This window comes from Bos indicus x Bos taurus, chromosome X, assembly GCF_003369695.1.
Source record: "Bos indicus x Bos taurus breed Angus x Brahman F1 hybrid chromosome X, Bos_hybrid_MaternalHap_v2.0, whole genome shotgun sequence".
NCBI lineage: Eukaryota > Metazoa > Chordata > Mammalia > Artiodactyla > Bovidae > Bos > Bos indicus x Bos taurus.
The window spans coordinates 52008650-52031006 of NC_040105.1; the positions used below are offsets into that span (position 1 = coordinate 52008650).

Sequence of the window (22357 nt, forward strand, 5' to 3'; positions counted from 1 at the left end):
TGGTCTTTGAATTGGTGTTTGGTATGTTTGTCTTAATAGCACCCAAGTGTTTGGTTACTTCAGAGGGAGAAGATGGAAGGAAATGTCAAGTTAACTGTCTGAACACTTACTTTTCCCATTTGTAGATACCCCCTTGGCCCTAGACAGTACAAATACTGAAAAGGAGACAAGCCTGGAAGAAACAAAAATTGGGGAGATCTTGATCCAGGGCCTGACAGAGGATATGGTGACTGTTTTAATCCGGGCCTGTGTGAGCATGCTAGGCGTCCCTGTGGATCCAGACACTTTGCATGCCACCCTTCGCCTATGCCTGAGGCTCACCCGAGACCACAAATATGCCATGATGTTTGCAGAGCTGAAGAGTACTCGCATGATCTTAAATTTGACCCAGAGTTCAGGCTTCAATGGGTTTACTCCCCTGGTTACCCTTCTCTTAAGACACATCATTGAGGACCCCTGCACCCTGCGCCATACCATGGAAAAGGTGAGTCATTGGTGTCCAGTGGGGTTTAGCTTTATATCATACTTTGTTCTCCTTGGTCTCAGAACAGATCGACTTCTGGTTCTTCTTTGGGTATATAGCTATGTGTTATATATATGCTCTGCCCAGCAAAATTTCCCAGCTGTGTCCTCAGGTGCTTGCTTAGATATGATAGATAATCCCATTGAGTAACATTTAAAAAGTACTAGAAAATAGGATTTTTTTTACCCCTAAACTAGTGATAGCTCTTATCCAGAAAATCCTCTTCACCTAAGAGCCTATTTTCCAACCATTGTGTTTTGGGGTTTGTAAAAATGAAGTTTATCCTTGAATAATAAATTTGAACTGCACAGGTCCACTTATATAAAGATTTTTTTCTAATAGTAAACACTAAAGTACTACCACAATCAGTTGGTTGAATTTGCAGATACAGAACCTCAGATATGGAGAGCCAACTATAAGTTATACGTGGATTTTCAACAGCATGGAGGGCTGGTGCCCCTAACCCCCACAATATTCAAGCGTTGATTATAGTAAAGTTTTTGGAATGTTTATGACTAGGAAAAGCTCTTTACAAATACACATTGTGCACATGAAAACTGAGGTTTATATGTTAATTTTAGGAAACACATAAAGCAATAGAAGAAAGTAATTACAAAAATAAAAATTTTTATGACATCATCTTAAGACTTCAACAGAAGGGTTAGGGGCTAACATCTTACTAGTAAGGCTTTTTTTCCACCATACTTTACAGACTCTTCTTTCCTCTGCTAATTCTTTGTCAGCAGTCACCAGGTGAATGTTACTGAACTTCACTACCAATTTCCTCTCTTGGAACATTGTTTCCCACATTTATATGTAGTGTTGCTATTCACATTTTTGTGCATAGCCTTGTCACATTTATGATTGTTTTTCTTATAAATGCTTAGAAATTGGATCAAAAGGTGTAAATTATTTTGATGCCACTTCATACTTCTTTGTGTATATGAGTATATATCTCACATTCTTCAGATAATTCTTCCTCAGCCAGCTTATTTGATTTCACCTGATAGGAGCAAAGCCAAAAGAAGGAGGGCTGTTAAAGACAGCGTGTACATTGATCCAATGTTAGGAGACAGCCCAACAGAGAAGAAACAACTATATACACAGACAGTATTCTGACTTAAAAACACTTTTAAAATGTTTAAAGCTTAAACAACTTTTTAAATGCTAGGAAAAAATATATAGGTTCTTGTTGGATGACAGAAAAGTTTCTAAACTTAAAGGAAATTTTATTTGAGGGTATAGGGAACGAAGGGATATCAGTGGCAGTTTTAATGTATCAAGTGACAAAATGTAAATGCTTGATAATATCCACTGCAGGTACAGGAGTGGAGAACTAGGCATACACCTACTTTTTGTAGGAGTGGAAATTGATAGAACCACATTGGAGGGTAATTTGGTATTGTCAGTTTAAGATACTCTTTGACCTAGAAATTCTGTGGCCAAGAATTTATCTGAAAACTAAAGTCAAGTATGCCAAGGTACATATATAAGAATGTTCACTGTAGAACTGCTTGTAATATCAAGACTAGACATCCAGTGTCCTACAAAGGACAGAATAAATAAACAATGGCACATAGTGGAATTGCATTTTTCTGTATTTAAAGAATGAGAGTTATTTTACGATTTGGAGCCTGACAGGCAAGATAATGGAGGTTATTATGCTAAACTGAAGGGTATGGCTATAGTGTTTACTATTGGGAAAAAAATCTGCATATAAGTGGACCTATCCAGTTCAGACCTGTTACTCAAGGGTCAACTGTACTTTTACAACCTGAAAAAACAGTGTTTGGAAAATAGGCTCTTGGGTGAAGTAATCCTACAGGGAATGATCTTTAAAACATGAACTTGGTGAAAGGTATCCTAGTCCCTTACTAACAAGTTTTAGTTGAAGAAACCTATACTCCTGGCTGTCATTATCCAAGACTGATGATTGACTTTGAAACTTTAGTTTTGTTCTTATACAAAGTGGGTGTCAGTATTACCTATTTTTAGAGTTTGAACTATTCTGATTTAAAATTGGGACGGCATGTGGGAAGGCTCAGAACTGGCACGTAAATTTGGGAGCTTTAATTTGGAGGAATGATCAGTGATCTAGATATGTTTCCCAGTTTCTATAAGGATTGCATATCGTCTAGTCTAATAGTTGATAGTTTTGGGGGTATGCTGAATGTTGTAACTTTTTTATAAGCCACATTTTTTTGAATTGTGAAGGACTAAAATTCAAAAGACCCAAGTGTGTCTTCCTCCCAAAGATCAAAAGGCTTTCATCCACTGTCTTGAGGGAGAGCTTGGTTGGTATTTTAATCCTTGGTAACTCTTCTGGAATGCAGTTTTGTTTTAGAAAGCGGTCTTTAATCAGGAATGTCCTCCTCTTTACTAGGTTGTTCGCTCAGCAGCTACAAGTGGAGCTGGTAGCACTACTTCTGGTGTTGTATCTGGCAGCCTTGGCTCTCGGGAGATCAACTACATCCTTCGTGTCCTTGGACCAGCCGCATGCCGCAACCCAGACATTTTCACAGAAGTGGCCAACTGCTGTATCCGCATTGCCCTTCCAGCCCCTCGCGGCTCAGGAACTGGTAAGTTTACTATTCTCCTGGCCTTTGAGACATTGAGATCTGTGGCTTAGTATAACTCAAAAATTTTTCTGTGAGGAAGCCTGTAGCTTGGAAAACTTCCTTAGACAGGCAGTGGGATGTTTGGCTTGTTGATCAAATGGGTCAATTCAGAGGTAGTTCAGTAGCTTCTCTGGTCTTCGCCCTGTAGTAATTCCTGCCAGAGATGCCAAGAACTCATTCAGTCTAGTCCTTGCCTTCCAAGAATTTAGCTTGATATGACAACAGGGATTACAAATGGAGTGATTGGTTTATAGGTAGAGTGATAATTGAGGGATAAGTGGACATGTGACTTATGCAGTAGAAAGTATGCTGTATCGTTAGTATATTCTTGCCAAAAATATTTGAACTATAATTATGAGGAAAAAATTAGATGGGTACAAACTTGAGACATTCCATAAAACAACTGGCCTGGACTCTTTTCCAAAATATTAATGTCATGAAAGGGGGAAAAAATGGAAGGATCTTGTAGATAAAAGGAGATGAGAGAAACCAGCAATCTTAATGGGATGCTGACTCTAGATAAAGGAGATTTGGAGAAATTAGAGTATTTACTGTGTAAAAGATAATATAATTGTATCTGTGTTAAATGTCTTGAGTATTATTGTATTCTGGCTGTATAGGAAAATATCCTTGATCCTTAGATTTGGGTAGACATATTTAGGAGTGGAAAATGATTCTAGATGAAAAGTATATGGATGTTTTTGTACTAACCTTTCAGCTTTTCTGTGGGGTTTGGGGATTTTTGGTTTCTTTTTTAAATTAAAAGTTGGGAAAGGGACTAATTATTTTGGGAGCCCCAGCCTGGCTCTGCCTGTGCTTGGCATTTCTCATGCGTGGTCTCTTTTAATCCCCAAATTTTCAAGAACGAGAAAATTGAAGTTTATTGAAATAATTTGGCCAAGATCCTGTCACAGAACTTGATTTTAAAACCAAATGTCCCCAAATCAAAATCCTGTATTCTTTTTTTACTATTTGATACTGCTGTATTAAATCCTAAGGGATTTAGGGAAGGTAAAAGCCAGCTTTTCTAAGTAGACTCCTTGAACATTGTTTGGAAGTGGCCCTCCACTTCTTAGTCTTTATCAGTTACCAGATGTAGGTATCTGTTTATTATTGACTGATTTTTCTCTGTCTCACTCTGACTTAGCTTCAGATGATGAGTTTGAGAATCTCAGAATTAAAGGCCCGAATGCTGTACAGCTGGTGAAAACAACCCCTTTGAAGCCCTCACCTCTGCCTGTCATTCCTGATACTATCAAGGAAGTGATCTATGACATGCTAAATGCCCTGGCTGCATACCATGCTCCAGAGGAAGGTATGTAACTAGCCCATCTGAGGAGGCTGGCACTTTGGTTAGGTCACTTTAACCAACCCATGGCTTAGTGAGCACTCAACTATTTCCCCATGCTCTAGGAATCAAGATGAATAAGACACATAGCCCCCTTCTCTAAAGAACTTAATAGTTACACAGTATGAATGATAATAGTCTGACAAAAGGATATGACCAAGGAATGATAAAATGCCGACAAAGGTCCATATAGTCAAAACTATGGCATTTCCAGTAGTCATATGTGGATGTGAGAGTTGGACCATAAAGAAGGCTGAGCACCAAAGAATTGATGCTTTTGAACTGGGTGTTGTAGAAGACTCTTAAAAGCCACTTGGACAGCAAGAAGATAAAATCAGTCAATCCTAAAGGAAATCAACCCTGAATATTCATTGGCAGGACTGATGCTGAAGCTGAAGCTCCAATACTTCAGCAAAATCTGATGTGAAGAGCTGACTCATTGAAAAAGACCCTGATTCTGGGAAAGATTGAGGACAGGAGGAAAAGGGGGCGACAGAGGATGAGATAGTTGGATGGCATCATCAACTTAATGGGACATGAATTTAAGCAAACTGGAAGATGGTGAAGGACAGGGAAGCCTGACGTGTTGCAGTCCATGGGGTTGCAGAGTTGGGCACGACTGATGTTTGAACAAGAACAAAAATGAATGATAAGAATAAGGAGATTGCCCAAATCTTTTATATAAGACTACATCCCATACAGGCAAGAGTGAACAAAGATTAAAAAGGAGATAATAGCATCTTATGAGCATGTTGAAAATAAAATACCAAGTCATCTCTAATGTTTTCATTCTCATAAAACATCTTTGTTGCCCAATATTACAAGGTGTGGCTAGGCTTCCTGACCTTTGAGACCACCATCCCTATCTTTTGTCCTGAGTTAAGGTGCTGCTTTTAAGTACTGGGAAAGTGAAAAATGAATTCCTTGGAACCCAAGGTTCTATTCCAGTCAGATACTTCTGGATTTTATTCATGACATACTTATTTGATAGGTCCCACAGAATTGCCAAAAGTTAATGAGTAGTGCATTTAGCAAGTCAAGAAAATCTGAGTCTTTACTTCAGTGCTTTTCATTTATACAGTACTCTGATCTTTATAAAGCTTCTTGCTTTTCCCACAATTGGAAAACCTTTACCCACCTCCTGAACTCTCCTCCCCCCTAAAAAATAATAATCTACCTATTTATAGTATCCATTTATTGACTTCCCACTGTACTAAGGCAAAGTGTCAGGTATGTTCATTTAAGCTTAGCAGTGACAGCTAAGGACAGTGAGGAGACTACATTGCCTATAATCACAAAACTATTGATAGAATGAGGCTTTCAATCATGCTCTCTCTATATTTCTCGATCAAAGCCTAGGAATATTACTATGTATACAGTTGTAGCAACTTGGAGGAAAATGACCAAGCTTCCAGATGGGCATTAACATTGCACAATGTAAAAAGTTTTGTTTTGTTTTTGTCTTTCTAGCAGACAAATCTGATCCTAAACCAGGGGGTATGACTCAAGAGGTTGGCCAGCTCCTGCAAGACATGGGTGATGACGTATACCAGCAGTACCGGTCACTTACCCGTCAGAGCAGTGACTTTGATGCACAGACAGGATTTTCCATTAATGTAAGTCAGTTCCAACCTTCAATTTTCCTTCTCTTTTTGGTACCTATTACAGGATAAAGGGTTTATGCCAAGAATATTTCAAAGGTGTTAATTTTGATGTATCTATAAATTATCCATTTTCTAAAAATGAAGATTGGGTTGTCCCTGGGATTTTCTTTTTTCTCCTTGGATTAGAAATGTTTCTTTAATTCATTTTTCATTCTCATCTTCCTCTGTTCTCTTTTCTGCCAGTCTTCTAGTGGCTGTATATAATGATACCTTCCCACAGGTTATAGTATATAGATGGGAAATGTGGTTAAAAGATAGACAAAGAGAGTCAATAACATTTACAACCAGTACCCTGAAAAGGAGTCCTGCCACTTGGGGACAGTTGTCTTTGAAATTAATAATGGCTCAGGAGTTTTCTTCTTCCATAGAGTCAGGTCTTTGCTGCAGATGGTTCCTCCACTGAGACTTCCGCATCTGGGGTATCCCAAGGAGAAGGTAATGGGTTCACTTTTCTCTTTTGCTCTTATTCCTTGAGAGGACAACTTGAAGAAACTGGGTGTCCTGGACAGGCAGTAGAGGAATACAGGCATAATTGTCATGTTTACTTGCCTAAGTGAACTTTCTCGGGGGTGAGCTCAGCATTCTGTAAACAAAAGGTCCATCCCAGTTATCTGAGACCAGATTAAGTTTTTATACTCTTTAGGAATGCAGGAATACATGCAGATCTCCTTAGAGCCAGCAACTCAGGACTGTAGGCCTCATTTCTTACTATTGCTACCAGCTCCAGAAATTACAATGCTTTCTATAGGGTCTTTAGAAGACTGCCATTTGAATGCCCCAGTGAGAGCTGGTGCTATAGGCACAACAGTGTTATTAAGGAGCATCCATTAATGACCAGAGCCAGGTAAATCAAAGATCCTGGGCCAAAGGGCTCAGGCCAGTTTTCTGTATCAACGTTTCACCCATGCCTGTTTTCTTGTTGAGCTCTATTCCATTTTATAGTATGGCATCCTGACCCTGTACCCACCCCTCATTATATGCTAAAATTAATGGAACTGACCATAAAAAAGAATGAAATTTTGCTATTTGCAGCAACATGGATGGAATTGGAGGGCCTTATGCTAAGTTAAATAAGATAAATACAAATATTGTATGACATCACTTTTACATGGAATCTAAAAAATAAAACCAGTGAATATAACAAAAGAAGCATACTAACATACAGAGAGCAGGCTAGTGATTACCAGTGGGGAGAATTAGGCAGGGGCAGTATAGGGGTAGGGGATTAAGAAATTCAAACTATTGGGTATAAACTAAACTATGAGGATATATTAGCGAATATAACCAATATTTTATAATAACTATAAATGAAGTATAGCCATTAAAAATTGTGAATCACTGTATTATACACCTGTAACTGATACAATTTTGTGCTACACTGCAATTCAAAAGGAAATACAATGAATAAATAAAGCCAATGGAATTGTAACTTAACCCCGTAGTGGTTGCTATGGTAACATCCTTTAGTTCTCTTCTTGAAACCTCTGCATATATTTCTTTTGGTAGCTTCCACTAAGACTAATTATAGAACCTTGGTGCCAGTGACACTCTTCTAGCTATAACATTTGCATGGTGGATTCTTGCTTTCTAGCAGCTTCAACAGAGCCCATTGGCTACTTGCCAAGAATTAGAAATGTCCTGTGGATGAGACAGTTCAAGAGCTGCTGCTTCTTGACGGGAAAGAGCTTTGAAATCTAAGTTAAGATGTCCTTAATACCAGACTAGTCCATGGAGATAAGTTTAAAAGGCTAATAATAAAATATTGGTTAGTTCATTTTGTTGGGACTTAATGCTCATATGTAGTATATAGTATGGATGATGGTACTATCATTCAAGGGAAACATCATTGCCCACTGTATGACAGACTGTGTTTTTGTTTAGTCGCTCAGTCATGTCTGACTCTTTGCAACCCCATGGATTATCTCCCACCAGGCTTCTCTTCCCATGGGATTCTCCAGGCAAGAATACTAGAGTGGGTTGCCATTTCCTTCTCCAGGGGATCTTCCTGACCGGGGGATCAAACCCATGCTTCCTGCATCGGCAGGTGGATTCTTTACCACTGATCCACCAGGGAAGCTGTGTTGGACTATATACTAATAGCTACACTATTCATTTTGGTGTAATCAGATTCGTTCCCTGCACTTAAAGAATTTTGTCTAGTGAGGGTAACATGCACTGTTGTATTTCTGGAACATTATAAGAGGAGGGAAATGGCAGAAGATGTGTGAACATACTGTATCCACAGATTACATCTGAAACCTGACCATCTTAGTTATCTGTCCTTCTACTGCAGTAGGAGGAGGGTGTTCAATTTGCACTAGTAGCCTGAAGTGATATCCTTTCCCCCGAAGACTTGATTTTGCCAATATTCCTGTGTGGAATTGAACCAGTGTTTGGCTCTTTTTCAACAGTGTCAACTCCGGAGGAGTCTCGGGATGGGAAGAAAGATAAAGAAGGGGACCGGGCCTCTGAGGAAGGCAAGCAGAAAGGCAAGGGCAGCAAACCTTTAATGCCCACCTCCACTATTCTTCGGCTTCTGGCAGAGTTGGTGAGATCCTATGTTGGTATTGCTACCCTGATTGCCAACTACAGCTACACTGTGGGCCAGTCTGAGCTGATCAAAGAGGTAATATTTCTAATTTTTGCTTAATATTTGATACTTGCATCATTTGGATACCTGCTATGTCTTGGATACTTTGCTAGGAACCCATGCATGCTAGCCCAATGCTGAGAGGCAGAGGCCTCTTAAGACACGTTAATGAGCTCACCTTTTTTTTCCATGATTTGGAGCCATCAGGCTCACTTGCCAAGGAATGAGCTGATTACAGTTTATTACTTGTTTTGTAGAAAATCACTTGGTCTGCGTTAGTAGAGACTGCAAAAGGCAAGGTTGTAGTCAGACCAGTCAGGACTGCTAATATAGTCATCTAGGGTAATATAGGATCTTGATGAAATTAGAGGGGGAAATGAATGAGTTGAAGAGAGATTTTAACAGTAGAAATGGATGAGATTGGATTTGGAGGGTAAAGGTGAAATCAAGAACTCAAGAGATGTTTCTTGTTTTATGTTTTTTTATCTTTCATTAGAAGAGGAAATGGTTCAAAGAGAAAATGTGGAATATGAGAGGTATCTGTGGGTCACCTACGTAAAGGTATCTAGGAGACAGGAGAATAAATGAAATACACAATATTGGTGTTTATCTTCCAGATGTATTCACACCTGAGCAAAGACACCTGATGTGGTAACAGTATTGGTAATAAATAGAATATAAAAGCCTAAATGTTCATCAGTAGAGCATGGGAAAGAATGAAGTCATATTTTATATGTCCTGATACAGAATTATCTTCAGGTTGTATTTTTCAAGTGAAAGGGCACTTTAAGAAACCATATCATGTTCCCATATATGTAAGAGGGGTGCCCAAGGAGGGTTTTTCACAAAGGAGACCTTATTTTGGCAGTCACATAGTTATTTTATGGTTAGTAAGCAGTAAAGGGTGTGAGTAGAACAAAGGCAATCATGTTGCAGACAAAGAATCTGAAAGTAGCTGCCATTTTTAAGCTATTTTTATTTTAATCCAAGCTTTAAAATACATAAAAAAAATACACAACTCCTAAGTGATTCACCAATTAATTTTTCTTGGATGACTACCACTCAAATAAAACATTAGAACCCCCACAAAAGCTACCCCATGCACATCTTTGCACATCTCCCCTTCTCCTTTGAACTTCCATAAACTCAACATTATTTTACATTCATAAATTGACTTTGTACTTTATATAAGTGGAATCTTATAGTATGTCCTCCTATATCTGGCTTCTGTTGCTTAACATGTTTGCAAGATTCATCTTTATGTGTAGTTGTAGTTTATTTTCATTGCTGTATAGAATTTCATTATATGAATGTAACACAGTCTTCTTATCCATTTTAGTGCTTATAGACATTTGGCTAGTTTTCCCTTTAGAAGTATTAAAAAGTAGTATTGCTATAATCACTCTTATACATGTCTTGGTGAATGTAAGTTCATTGATTTTTGTGTGTGTGTTACATATATAAATTCATACATAAATTCATGTATTTTCTGTTGGATGGTATATGCATAGGAGTGGAATTGCTGGTGGTCTGTTAAGCTTTAGCAACTAGTGTCAAGTTTTCCAGAGCAGTCATGTCAGTCTATATAATTACCAGCACAGCCTATAGGTGTTTGGATTATTTCACCTCCTTGCCAGTATTTGGTATTCCTGTTTTTCATTTTAACTATTCTAATAGGTTCATACTGGTATTGTATTGTGGTTAAAATTTCCTGTCTTTCTTGGCTATATTCTCTTTTGTGAAGTGTCCAAGTCTTATTCTTACTTCTTCTAATTTCTTTATATATTCTGGATATAAGTCCTTTATGGAGTGTGTGTATTAAATATACATTAGACATCTATTTCAAAGCTTATGCCAGTTGTAGTTATAATAATAGCATACTTGTGGAGTAAGACATTTAATTGCTAATTTGTGCAATTTAATATGTGTCAAGTGACCTACTTCTGGGTGCTGGATACTCATAGGTGCTTTACAGATACTATTGATAATCCTCCCCTCAGCACTGCAAGGTTGTTAGTATTGCTGTCCTTAAGAGAAAAAAGAGAAGACTCAGAGGGGTCAAAAGCTTGCTCAAGACCACACTGCAGAGTAGCAGGACTAGGATTAGAGCCCAGATCTGTGGTTTCAAATCCATATTCCTTCCACTCAGTCATGAATACATGATTCCACTCAGGAATTGTCATGCAAATTACAAGGCTTTTATTCCAGTTTTTACTGATAATGTTATACTTTTATTCACAATATTGTTTTAACTTTGTGTTTTATTCACTACTGGGGATTTTTTTTATCTCTAGTAGTTCTGTCTTAACCAGGGTCACCCTATCTAATTTCACAGTGCCTAGAATTCTTCAATGCATTTTTTAAATTGAGGTAAAATACACATAAAACTAAGCATTTTAAAGTATACAGTTTTGGGATTTAGTACATTCAGTGTTGTGTAACCATCATTTGTATCTAGTTCCAAAATTGCCAGTATGTTTTGATCCAAAATCTACTTGAATGACAACAGAGCTAAGTTTCTAAGATACAGAATTATCAAGTCAGAAATCATTTTTAGAGGTTGAGGAGTCTGACTTAAATTTTCTCCCCTATTATTGGGCCTTTTTTTGCTATTTTAGGTAACCCTGCATTAAATATTTCTGCATATCCATATCTGTGACTGTGCTGTGTGTTTCTCATCCCCTGCCAATTTTTAGCTCAGGGTCCTGGGCACATTATAGGTTTCAGTACTACTACAATTTATTAGAAACTGTGGAGTAATTGTAGCATTGAATTAGGAATCAAGGCTTGAATCATCACCACTGACTTAAGTTATTTGTGCAAGCCATGTTTCTTTGGGCCTCAGATTGATGAAGATATGTAAACTTCTGAGAAATGAACGGAATTTGGAAGCATAAAACCTATACTTGTTACTCACTTAGCTTGCACCTTTAAGGCTTGTTTTTTCCATGTATAAAGTGGGCCTGATAATCATTAACTGAGTGAGGATCAGTTCTGTGTGCATGCATCTTGTTGATGTGCAAACAGTATGGCATAATTATGCTTATGAATAAATGCCATGATTAATGACTTTTCAGGACTGCAGTGTGCTAGCTTTTGTCTTGGACCACCTCCTCCCGCATACCCAGAATGCAGAAGACAAAGACACACCGGCGCTGGCCCGCCTGTTCCTCGCAAGCCTGGCTGCCTCAGGGAGTGGCACAGATGCCCAGGTGGCCCTTGTGAATGAAGTAAAAGCAGCCCTGGGAAGGGCACTGGCTATGGCTGAGAGTACAGAGAAACATGCCAGGTAAAATCCATGCCTGACTTAGTGCTGATAAGCAATAGCACCCCCTAACTCCATTCTTGGCCCATGGAATTCCTTGCATTTGAACAAGAGTTCTGGTCATACTGGCACTGTACATTCTCTGGTTCTCAGATAGTTCTAGTGCTTCAAAATATCCAAAGGACTAATGATACTTGGAGAAAGTAGGTAAATGACTTAGAGGGAAAAAAGGGATGTTTCCTTATATTACTAGGGTCTTCAAGCAAAAAGTGGAGGAGGTTATTCAACTTTACTTTTTTAAATTATGTTTGAAGAAAATGAAGAATGCCTCCACCCAGGGAGTGAGTTCTTACCTGATTAGATGTTACTTCCAGACAGAAGCACAAAGGGAAGAGGGTTATCTGAAGCAAGTTAGTGAAGACTTGGCCCAAGAATGGGCTGTGTTCACATGAAAGAGATGTCAAACTTCTCTCCCAGACTTCAGGCAGTGATGTGTATCATCAGTACTATCATGGAGTCCTGCCCCTCCACCTCCAGTTTCTACAGCAGTGCAACAGCCAAGACCCAACACAACGGCATGAACAACATCATTCGACTCTTCCTGAAGAAGGGACTGGTTAATGACCTGGCCAGAGTGCCTCACAGCCTGGACCTGTCCAGGTAAAATTATTCCTGAGCTCCAGCCCCAGACTTTTGCTCTCTCTTTAATCATGCTGCATACTTCTCCATTTGCCTAGTGTTTCATGTATCCTTGTCAGATAAGTAGTTAGCCAGTATGATAGGGAAAGTTTGGGTGTAGGTGGAAACCCGAGTTCTCGGTATCGTTGCTTTTAATTTTAAGCAAGGCACTTTCCTGGGGCGGGGTGGGGGGGCCTTCATTCTCTCATCTGCTGCAAACTCAAGAGTTGGACTGGATCAGTAATGTTTTTTCCAAGCTGCTCCCCCTCTTAATTATTAATTATGGACCTTGTATTACATCTGGTTATGTCCTGAGTCTCTGTTATACTAACATGGTTCCTTAATTTTTTTTTTAATTTTCATTTTATTGTTGTTGTTCATGAATTAATTTGTTGAAGTGACCAGACCGGCAGAATATTTTTCCTAGGTTTGGTTCACTTGGTTATATGCATTATTGTTTAACTTGTTCGCTTTATTCCTGTTTGCTATAAATTTGGAGGTAGAGACTTAGTGAAGCAATTTAAACACTATTGGCTAAGTTATATCATAGATGGTGTACATCTCATATTGTATCAGGGGGAGATGCATCTCTTTGAACTGCCATTTAGTCCTGGTAAGATTGACCACTAGGGTAGAGTGATAATCATATTATATTTTTCTCCTTCTTAGTAGAAAAGAAACTGTGTTGTTACTTTGGCACTGTACAAATGTCTAGTTCCCTATTAACCATGTTCCTAGTGAATGGTCTAAACACCAGTTGATAATACTTGCCTGCATCTTTTTCTTAGAGGGTTATCAGTGACACCTTTCTAATTTTCCATCATTCCTTCTGTTATTAGCTGCTATCTTTCTGTGACTATAGCTCCAGTTCAAGAGGGAAAGTTGGTTACCCTATAATACAGTTCCTACTAAAAAGAGAAGGTTAAAAACTTACTTTTTCCCTTCAGTCACCAATCTTGAGAGTGAGTCAAAATGGAATAACCAAAAATGGGTTAAACTCCACCTCAAATATAAGCTCTGGCTTTCTATTTTCTAAGTAGTCGTATGGACTCATGAATTTTCCTTGATTTTTAAAATCTGATTGAATTATTTACTACTATATATATATTACTATATATTACTATATCACTACAGTTATCCTTTGCATGTTCATCCTTCATGCTCTTTTTAATTACATCTTTGAGCTTGTGGGACCTCTTCAAGCTGGCTTCTCTGTCCTTTTGATAAAACCTCATCAACTTTTTAAAATATTTAAAACTATGAACTCAAAGTAGTGTAATGAGCACTGTATGCCTCACCTAGATTAACCAGTGGTTAGCATTCTGAACTGTCTGCTTTATTCTTCCCTCCCCTCCTCTCCATGAGCTAAATCATTTAAAGTTTTTTATAAACATGACAGTTAACCTGAATACTTGAGCGTGTGTCTCCTAAGAGCAAAGATTCCCTTACATAGCTAAAATACCATCATTACCTCTAAGAAATTTACCATTAATATAATGATACTATATACTTCATACTAATATATACCCAATTATTTCAAGAATGTTTTTCTCTTTATAGCCTGGGGGAGAGTGTGTTGATCAAGGATCCAGTAAGCATCACTCATTGCATTTGATTGTCATGTATCTCTTATTTTTTGTGACATTTGACTGTTTTTAAGAGTCCAGAATGTCAAATGTCTTATAGAACATCCCATAATCTAGATTTGCCTAATTGTTTCTTCATGGTTAGATTCAGGGTAAACTCTTTTGGCAAGAATACTACATAGGTGGTGTTTGCGTTTCTCAGTGCTTCACATCAGGAGACACACAATGCCAATTTGTCCCATTATTGGGTGATGCTAAGTTTGATCACATAGTTAATGGTTAGAGTTCCCCTTTGTAATAACAAGGCTTCCTTGGTGGCTCAGATGGTAAAGAATCTGCCTGCAATGCAGGAGACCTGGTTTCAATCCCTGGGTCAGAAAGATCCCCTAGAAAAGGGAATGGCTATCCATTCCAGTTCTTGTCTGGAGAATTCCATGGACTGAGAAGCCTCGTGGGGTATATATAGTCCATGGGGTCTCAAAAGAGTTGGACACAACTGAGCAACTAACATACTTTAAATTAACAGGTCATCTGTGAGGTGATGGCTTTGAGTTCATGTGAATATCCTGTGCACTGAAGATTTTTTTAATTCAGTAGTTTTAGCATTCATTCGGAGAAGGCAATGGCACCCCACTCCAGTACTCTTGCCTGGAAAATCCCATGGATGGAAGAGCCTGGTAGGCTGCAGTCCATGGGGTCGCTGAGGGTCAGACACGACTGAGCAACTTCACTTTCAGTTTTCACTTTCATGCATTGGAGAAGGAAATGGCAACCCACTCCAGTGTTCTTGCCTGGAGAATCCCAGGGATAGGGGAGCCTGGTGGGCTGCTCTCTATAGGGTTGCACAGAGTCGGACACGATGGACGTGACTTAGCAGCAGCAGCATTCATTAGTGATCTTTGCCTAGATCACTTAACATTGTTGGTTGCAAAGTAACAGTTTCCTGATTTTCTTGTTCCTGTTTATTAGGTAGCATTCTTATAGTGTATAATCCATTACCATCTTTATTTTTGTTTGATGCTCAGATTTGGCCTGTGGTAATGACTCCATTAATTTTTTAAAGCCTACTTGATTTTGAAGGCCATTTGGCACAACAAGTTGTCTCAGGCTCACCTTGAACTTTCCATGCTCCATTCCTGGAATCAGTTGTTACTCTGATGAACCTCCATTCCTTTTAGTGTGGATTTCTGTGCTCAGTTCATCTCTGTATCTTCCTTTATCTCAGTCCCAACATGGCCAACACTGTCAATGCTGCTCTGAAGCCTTTGGAAACACTTTCCCGGATTGTGAACCAGCCCAGTAGCCTTTTTGGCAGTAAGAGTGCTTCTAGCAAGAGCAAGTCTGAGCAGGATGCCCAAGGAGCTGCTCAGGACTCTAATAGCAACCAACAGGACCCAGGTAGGGAATCAGAGCCAATGGACTGGAGAGCTGGCCGGGTGGTCATAGTTATTTTATGGGCATGACATCACAGCTGTTCTGGCTTGGTATTGTTTCCCTGGGAACTTGCTGGCCTTCCACAGATCTGTCATAGTAGTGTGGGAATCTGCCCCACAAAGAATTCCTTAAAATTGCAGCCTTGTTTGGCTATCCTCACACGTAGCCTTGTCTTTTCCTTTGTCACCCATTCATTTATTCTCTGAGAACTTGTAAATTTGCCCAGGGAAGGGACTTTATTGTTTTCATGCTTTCCTCATGGTGCCCCGCACATAGGCACTCTTTGATTATTTTGCTGGTTGGTTGACTGTTTCAGGCGAGCCTGGGGAAACAGAAGTGCAGGAGGAGGATCATGATGTCACTCAGACAGAGGTGGCAGATGGGGATATCATGGATGGGGAGGCTGAAACCGACTCAGTGGTGATTGCTGGGCAGCCTGAGGTGCTCAGTTCACAAGAGATGCAGGTAGGGAGGCAGATCACCCAGCATATACCCCTATTGTGGCGCTAAACCAAACCCCCAACGGTGTGGGTGGGTGAGTACTTTAGACCCTTGCCATTAGCTGTCTGTTTTCCAGAGGAGCACAGATAATATGCTTCGTAGATGCTCAGTAAATGTGTTTGAATCGTATTAAATGAGGGGTGGGTACAGGGCCAGGACGCCATATTATGAAATGGAATTGATCTCAATAAGAAAACAGGCACAGATGAAATGTTGACACAGAAAGCTTGCCTGAGCCCTTTGGGCCCAGGATCTTTGATTTACCTGGCTCTGGTCATTAATGGATGCTCCTTAATAACACTGTTGTGCCTATAGCACCAGCTCGCACTGGAGCATTCAAATGGCAGTCTTCTAAAGACCCTATAGAAAGCATTATAATTTCTGGAGCTGGTGGCAGTGGCAAGAAATGAGGCCTACAGTCCTGAGCTGCTGGCTCTAAGGAGATCTGCATGTATTCCTGCATTCCTAAAGAGTATAAAGACTTAATCTAGTCTCAGATAACTGGGATGGACCCATTTGAAAGACAGTCTTGAGTGTGGATTGGCAGCACATGGTAGTTTCTGTGCTCTTAGCACCAAGTGTGTGGTGCTTATGTAACATCCTCTGTCATATATTATCCTAGAAATATATGCTCCCTTGCTGGCTTTTTTTAGGGTTTCAGCACTAGCACAATGATAGACTTGTGTGCATCCATATATATGTTCTATTTCTCTCCAGGTTGAGAATGAGCTGGAGGACCTGATAGATGAGTTGCTTGAGAGGGATGGCGGATCTGGGAACAGTACAATTATAGGTGAGAGCCCCAGAACTGAGTATAGCCTCTTCCTTTGCCTCAGTCTCTCTTGGGAGGACCCTTTATCTCATCATCTGCTTGCTCAGCTCTGCCTAAGGGCTCATAGCCAGCCTAGATTGCTGCTTGTCTCGATGTTGACAGTCTTACAGATGAGAAATTCACAAGCCGTCTACAGACCTGTGGCTGGTCTGAAGTGTTGCCTGTGTAGGGGAGGTGGAGGGGGTGGCCATCAGTATAGATAATAGATTAGGCACATCAAGAGTGTTTATTCATGGAGGCTTAGAGGAGGCTATAGAGGCTGTAGGATGAGAAAGCGCTTTCCTTTCAGTTCTTCAGTGAATCCAGGGGCTTTCTGCCTCTCAGTCTCAGTAGTGTAAAAAGAGTGAGCATTCCCTAAGGATAGCCCTTTTTACAACTCAGGAAAAATGACAAAGGTACTCTACTATCACCATGCTCCAATGGTATAGGTTACGTGTTTTTATTTTGTTGATGAAGTAAATCAAATGATAAACTGAAGTAGACATGTATTAAATTTGGCAAGGCTTTTTCACACCCATTATCCTCTGTGGTTTCACAGTTAGTGGGATTGGCAGGGCAGATGTGATCATCCCATTTTACAGATGAGGAAACTGAGACTCAGACGGTAAAGTGACTGGCCAAGCTCACCTAGCTAGTCAACAGCAGTGAACCCAGGTCTTCTCCCTCATCCAAAAAAAAAAAAAAAGAATGGATATCTGCTGGGTGTACATAGCTACATTAGATGCACCCAATCTGGAAAGGGAAGTCCTCTGTTGTTCAGTGAAGGCTCTGCTCTGTAACCTTCAGTGAGCAGAAGTGGAGAGGATGAATCACAAGAGGACGTGCTGATGGATGAAGCTCCTTCCAACCTCAGCCAAGCTTCCACCTTGCAGGCCAACCGAGAAGGTGAGAGTGCTGAGGCCAGAAAGGCCTCCCTTCTTGCCCTGCACGACTGACAGACACTACACTAGGGTTTTCCTGGAGGCAGCTGCCCACATGTGCAAAATAAGGAAGCATCTGTCTGCATGCGCTGACCTACACCATCCACTTTTATCCTCATCCAGTTTTTCGAGTAACATGTTACTACTGCTTGCCCAAAAGTCTGTCACTTCTTACTTGGTTCACTTTCTTCTCACCCACCTGCTATCATCGCTCCAGATTCCCTTTTACCAATAGGATGCAGTCAGTAGCAAAGTAGGGCTGGAAAGGCAAGAGGGCACCAATAGACTTGGCCAAGTCCTAGACCATGGCTCCTCAAGCACCACCCTATAGCCAGCCTCCACATTCAGCCACGTGGCTCAGCATATTGATGCACTGATTGGCACTCTTAGGAAACCGGGGCTGGCTCAGTAAGTCTGTAAATCACCCTAGATCTGGTTCTTCCTCTCCTAGAGTTAAATACCCCATCACCTTCCCACTCAATCTGCTGGCCTGCACAGTAGCCTGTTTTCTAGCTACTCAGTATAGTCCTCCAATGTGCTCCCTTTGTTTTAGATTCCATGAATATCCTGGACCCTGAGGATGAGGAGGAGCACACTCAGGAAGAGGACAGCAGTGGCAGTAACGAGGATGAGGATGATAGTCAGGATGAAGAGGAGGAGGAGGAGGAAGATGAGGAAGATGATCAGGTGAGGGGGGACTGTGTTTGGGTTGGTTCAGACAACCTCTTCCATGGGAACACAGAGCTGGAGAAAACCAACAGTCCGGGTTGCTAGCCTCAGCACCTCCCTCCCTCATGTGCAAATGTGGCCATGACACCAGACTTCAGAAATCCTTACCTCCAGCAATTCTCCATCTCCTATTTTCCCCTTAAGGAGGATGATGAAGGTGAAGAGGGAGATGAAGACGATGACGACGATGGCTCTGAAATGGAATTGGATGAGGATTACCCTGATATGAACGCTTCTCCCTTGGTCCGATTTGAGCGCTTTGACCGGGAGGATGATCTCATCATTGAGTTTGACAACATGTTCTCCAGTGCTAGTAAGATACAGGGGCTCAGCTGGGTTTTATCTCTTGATTCTTATACCCTGAACCAGAGCAGCTCTCAATCTGATACAGAAAGCACTTCTTTTCTTAGCTGATTTCCTGGGGCAAGGGATATCTGAATCAATCTCTCTCAATAAGTGTATACCTAGAAGAAGAAATTATGAGAGGCTGCTTTTGTTCTCGCCACCTCAGTAAAATGGCAGCCAGTTTAGAGCCTGAACAACTTGATGAATTGCTTGAATTAACAAAAAAAGAAAGACCAAGGCTGACTGCATCAGGCACTCATGTGCACACTACAGTGATAGGGCAATAACTAATCCTTATGTCTGTAACACTGGATCTTGAGAGTTTGGATGGACACCTTTGAGCTTGGCATAGGGGAGTAGATTTTGAACACATTCACTCTGTTCGTCAAGGATGCATCTTTTCAGAGGAGAGAGTGAATCTCTTCCCTCCCTCCTCCCCCATCAACATCAAAGTTCCCTTTTAGCATCAAGTTCTTAAACTGTCTTGAGAAGGCAGGTCTTTACTCCCAAATCACAAGCACAATATAGCAGAAAACACTGAACTGTTCTGGTCTGTTGTCTTGGCCAAGTAGTCTCTTACCTCTTTGAGCCTCAGTTTGTCACCTGTAAATGAAAAATGTGGAAAAAATGGGGTGGATTACATAATTTTCAAGATACTTTCTATTCTGTGGTTTTCTTTGCATTTTTGTGATTTCCATCAGTCTTTCTTATAAGTTGAGCCTTTGTCCATTCAGCAAATTGAACAAATATGTGAGGAGTGCCTACTGTGTTTTAGGTACTAGGGATATAGCAATAAAAAAGAAGAGAGTCCTTTTCCCTCATAGAAGCTTATGGTCTATTAAGAATTATGAGTAAGCCGGCATTACATTGCAATATGGTAAGAAAGCACAGAGTAAAGGCCCATCTGTAGAATCAGAAGTAATTTCTAGGCCAAGAACAACAAAACAGGTGAAAAGTGGGGAGAGGTGTTGTCAAGGCGGAGAGAACAGCATGTTTCTGAGGTTCCAACAAGCATCACTGTGGCTTAGTGTCAAGAATGGATTGGGATAAGGTACTACTTAGGAGACTGTTGCAGTATCTAGGTGAGAGATGGCAGCATAAACCATGGTAGTATCAGTGATCCTAGAAGAGGTATGGGAATGAGGGAGAAAGGACAAAGCTCAGGTTTCCGTGTGAGGAAGTAAGGCCCAGGAGACATGGTTCTGCCTGAACAACCATGGAGAAATTTCTTTTTGGCACTGATCCCTTTGCATATTGTCCTTGCAGCAGACATCCCCCCATCCCCAGGAAATATCCCTACCACCCACCCACTGATGGTACGCCATGCAGATCACAGTTCCCTGACACTGGGCAGTGGCTCCTCTACAACACGTCTCACCCAGGGCATTGGGCGCAGTCAAAGGACCCTGAGACAGCTGACAGCCAACACAGGCCATACCATTCACGTTCACTACCCTGGGAATCGCCAGCCCAATCCTCCTCTTATACTCCAGAGGTGAGTTACAAGGAAGATTATTGGGCTCACTGAGCTTTAGCATTGTTTTGATCTGACAGGATAATGTTCTTGTGACAGAACAAATAATGTATTTGCCCTGTTGCTTTGTGGATTATATGTGCAGCCTTTGGGGAAATACCAAATTGTATAACATATTCTTTTGCTTAAGTGTCCTGTGCATAGATTCAGCAGTCATTAAGCATCTCACATGATAAGCTTAAACTTTTGCTAAGATACAGTCAGGAGAGGATCCCTGCCCTTGGGCTTTGTTTCTCGCACTAGGGAGAAACAATTTTTAGAGATGAAAGGAAGAAGTATAGATGTCATAATGGTCAATGTACAATAGTAGTGGGTGTACAAGAGAGATATTATACCCTAACCCATGCTGTGCCATACCGTGCTAAGTCGCTTCAGTCATGTCTGCTCTGTGTGACCCTATGGACTGTAGCCCACCAGGCTCCTCTGTCCATGGGATTCTCTAGGCAAGAACACTGGAGTGGGTTGCCATGCCCTCTTCCAGGGGATCTTCCTGACCCAGGGATTGAACCCACATCTCTTAAGTCTCCTGCACTGGCAGACAGGTTCCTTACCACTAGCGCCACCTGGGGAGCCCTACCCTAACACAGTGCCTGATATCAGTGATGCTCACTCTGTTCCAGGAACTATGGAGTAATATGCAATTTCAACCAAAAAAAAGTTGGCAGACTGATCGAGTAGTTAGAAAAGTAAGACTTACGTGCAATGTGATCAGGTCCATAATAATGTTATGCATTTCCTAGAGGATACAGAAAGGATCTCACAATAACAGGTTGCAGGGCCCCTATGGATATACAGTGACCATGACACCCCACCATCACCCTACAGGTTGCTTGGTCCCTCTGCTGCTGCTGACATCCTTCAGCTGAGCAGCAGCCTTCCCCTACAAAGCCGAGGCCGAGCCCGCCTCCTAGTGGGCAACGATGACGTCCACATCATCGCCCGGTCTGATGATGAACTACTGGATGACTTTTTCCATGATCAGAGCACAGCTACCAGCCAAGCAGGCAAGTTTATGTGGTGGAAAAAGGGTAACGTTTGTCTGGTTCTTTTTCCGTGCTGAGGAAACACAGAATAGTATCCACCCTGCTTGGAGAAACCCCATTTTACAGGAACCAGAACAACTCGGTGATTTAGCCAAAGACGTTAGTACCTGTGATGTGCCAAACCTTATGGTAGACATTGGGTCCTGTTAGGGAAATGCTGCAATTTTTGGATCAGTTGATGCATGACAAGGCTAAGGTCTCACTCTCCTTGGTTTCTCTACAGGGACCCTATCCAGTATCCCTACAGCCCTGACTCGCTGGACAGAGGAATGCAAAGTTCTTGATGCTGAGAGCATGCATGACTGTGTTTCAGGTGTGTAGCAGCTTGGTGATAAGGGCAGTAGTGAATCTTCAAGGGCTGAGACACTGCATGGAAAATTGTTTTCCTCGTTTTCTGTGACCACAAGCTCTGCCTTTTGGCTTTCTCCCTACCTCCCCTGAGCAACCTCTCATCTTTTGCTTCTTTGGTCCAGTTGTTAAAGTGCCCATTGTCAATCATCTGGAATTCCTGAGGGATGAGGAGCTGGAAGAAAGGAGGGAGAAAAGGAGGAAACAACTAGCTGAGGAAGAAACAAAGATAACCGACAAAGGCAAAGAAGATAAGGAGAACAGGGATCAGAGTGCACAGGTGATTCCCATGAGCTGGGAGGATTCATCTTTGGCTATGTCTGCTTTAACTTTCCTGCAGTTTCAGCATACATGTGGCTGGCCCCAAGAGTCATTAAAGATTCTAAGGCATTCACATTG

At 41.0% G+C, this 22357-nt stretch overlaps 1 protein-coding gene across 13 annotated transcripts in view; it reads left to right on the plus strand.

The window, feature by feature from the left end:
* HUWE1 (HECT, UBA and WWE domain containing 1, E3 ubiquitin protein ligase) overlaps positions 1-22357 on the plus strand; it is a 157333-nt gene that overhangs the window by 113145 nt on the left and 21831 nt on the right. For 10 of the 13 annotated variants that reach the window (XM_027533172.1, XM_027533176.1, XM_027533180.1 and 7 more), the window contains 18 exons: positions 126-484; positions 2907-3102; positions 4289-4456; positions 5960-6105; positions 6522-6588; positions 8565-8779; positions 11821-12032; positions 12486-12668; positions 15498-15670; positions 16023-16171; positions 16925-17000; positions 17826-17924; positions 18513-18646; positions 18833-19001; positions 20300-20528; positions 21393-21571; positions 21834-21923; positions 22084-22238. In XM_027533172.1, coding sequence (XP_027388973.1) covers positions 126-484; positions 2907-3102; positions 4289-4456; positions 5960-6105; positions 6522-6588; positions 8565-8779; positions 11821-12032; positions 12486-12668; positions 15498-15670; positions 16023-16171; positions 16925-17000; positions 17826-17924; positions 18513-18646; positions 18833-19001; positions 20300-20528; positions 21393-21571; positions 21834-21923; positions 22084-22238 — 2999 coding nt within the window. The remainder of the gene's footprint in view (positions 1-125; positions 485-2906; positions 3103-4288; positions 4457-5959; positions 6106-6521; positions 6589-8564; positions 8780-11820; positions 12033-12485; positions 12669-15497; positions 15671-16022; positions 16172-16924; positions 17001-17825; positions 17925-18512; positions 18647-18832; positions 19002-20299; positions 20529-21392; positions 21572-21833; positions 21924-22083; positions 22239-22357) is intronic. The other 3 variants (XM_027533183.1, XM_027533177.1, XM_027533181.1) reach the window with 2 other exon arrangements.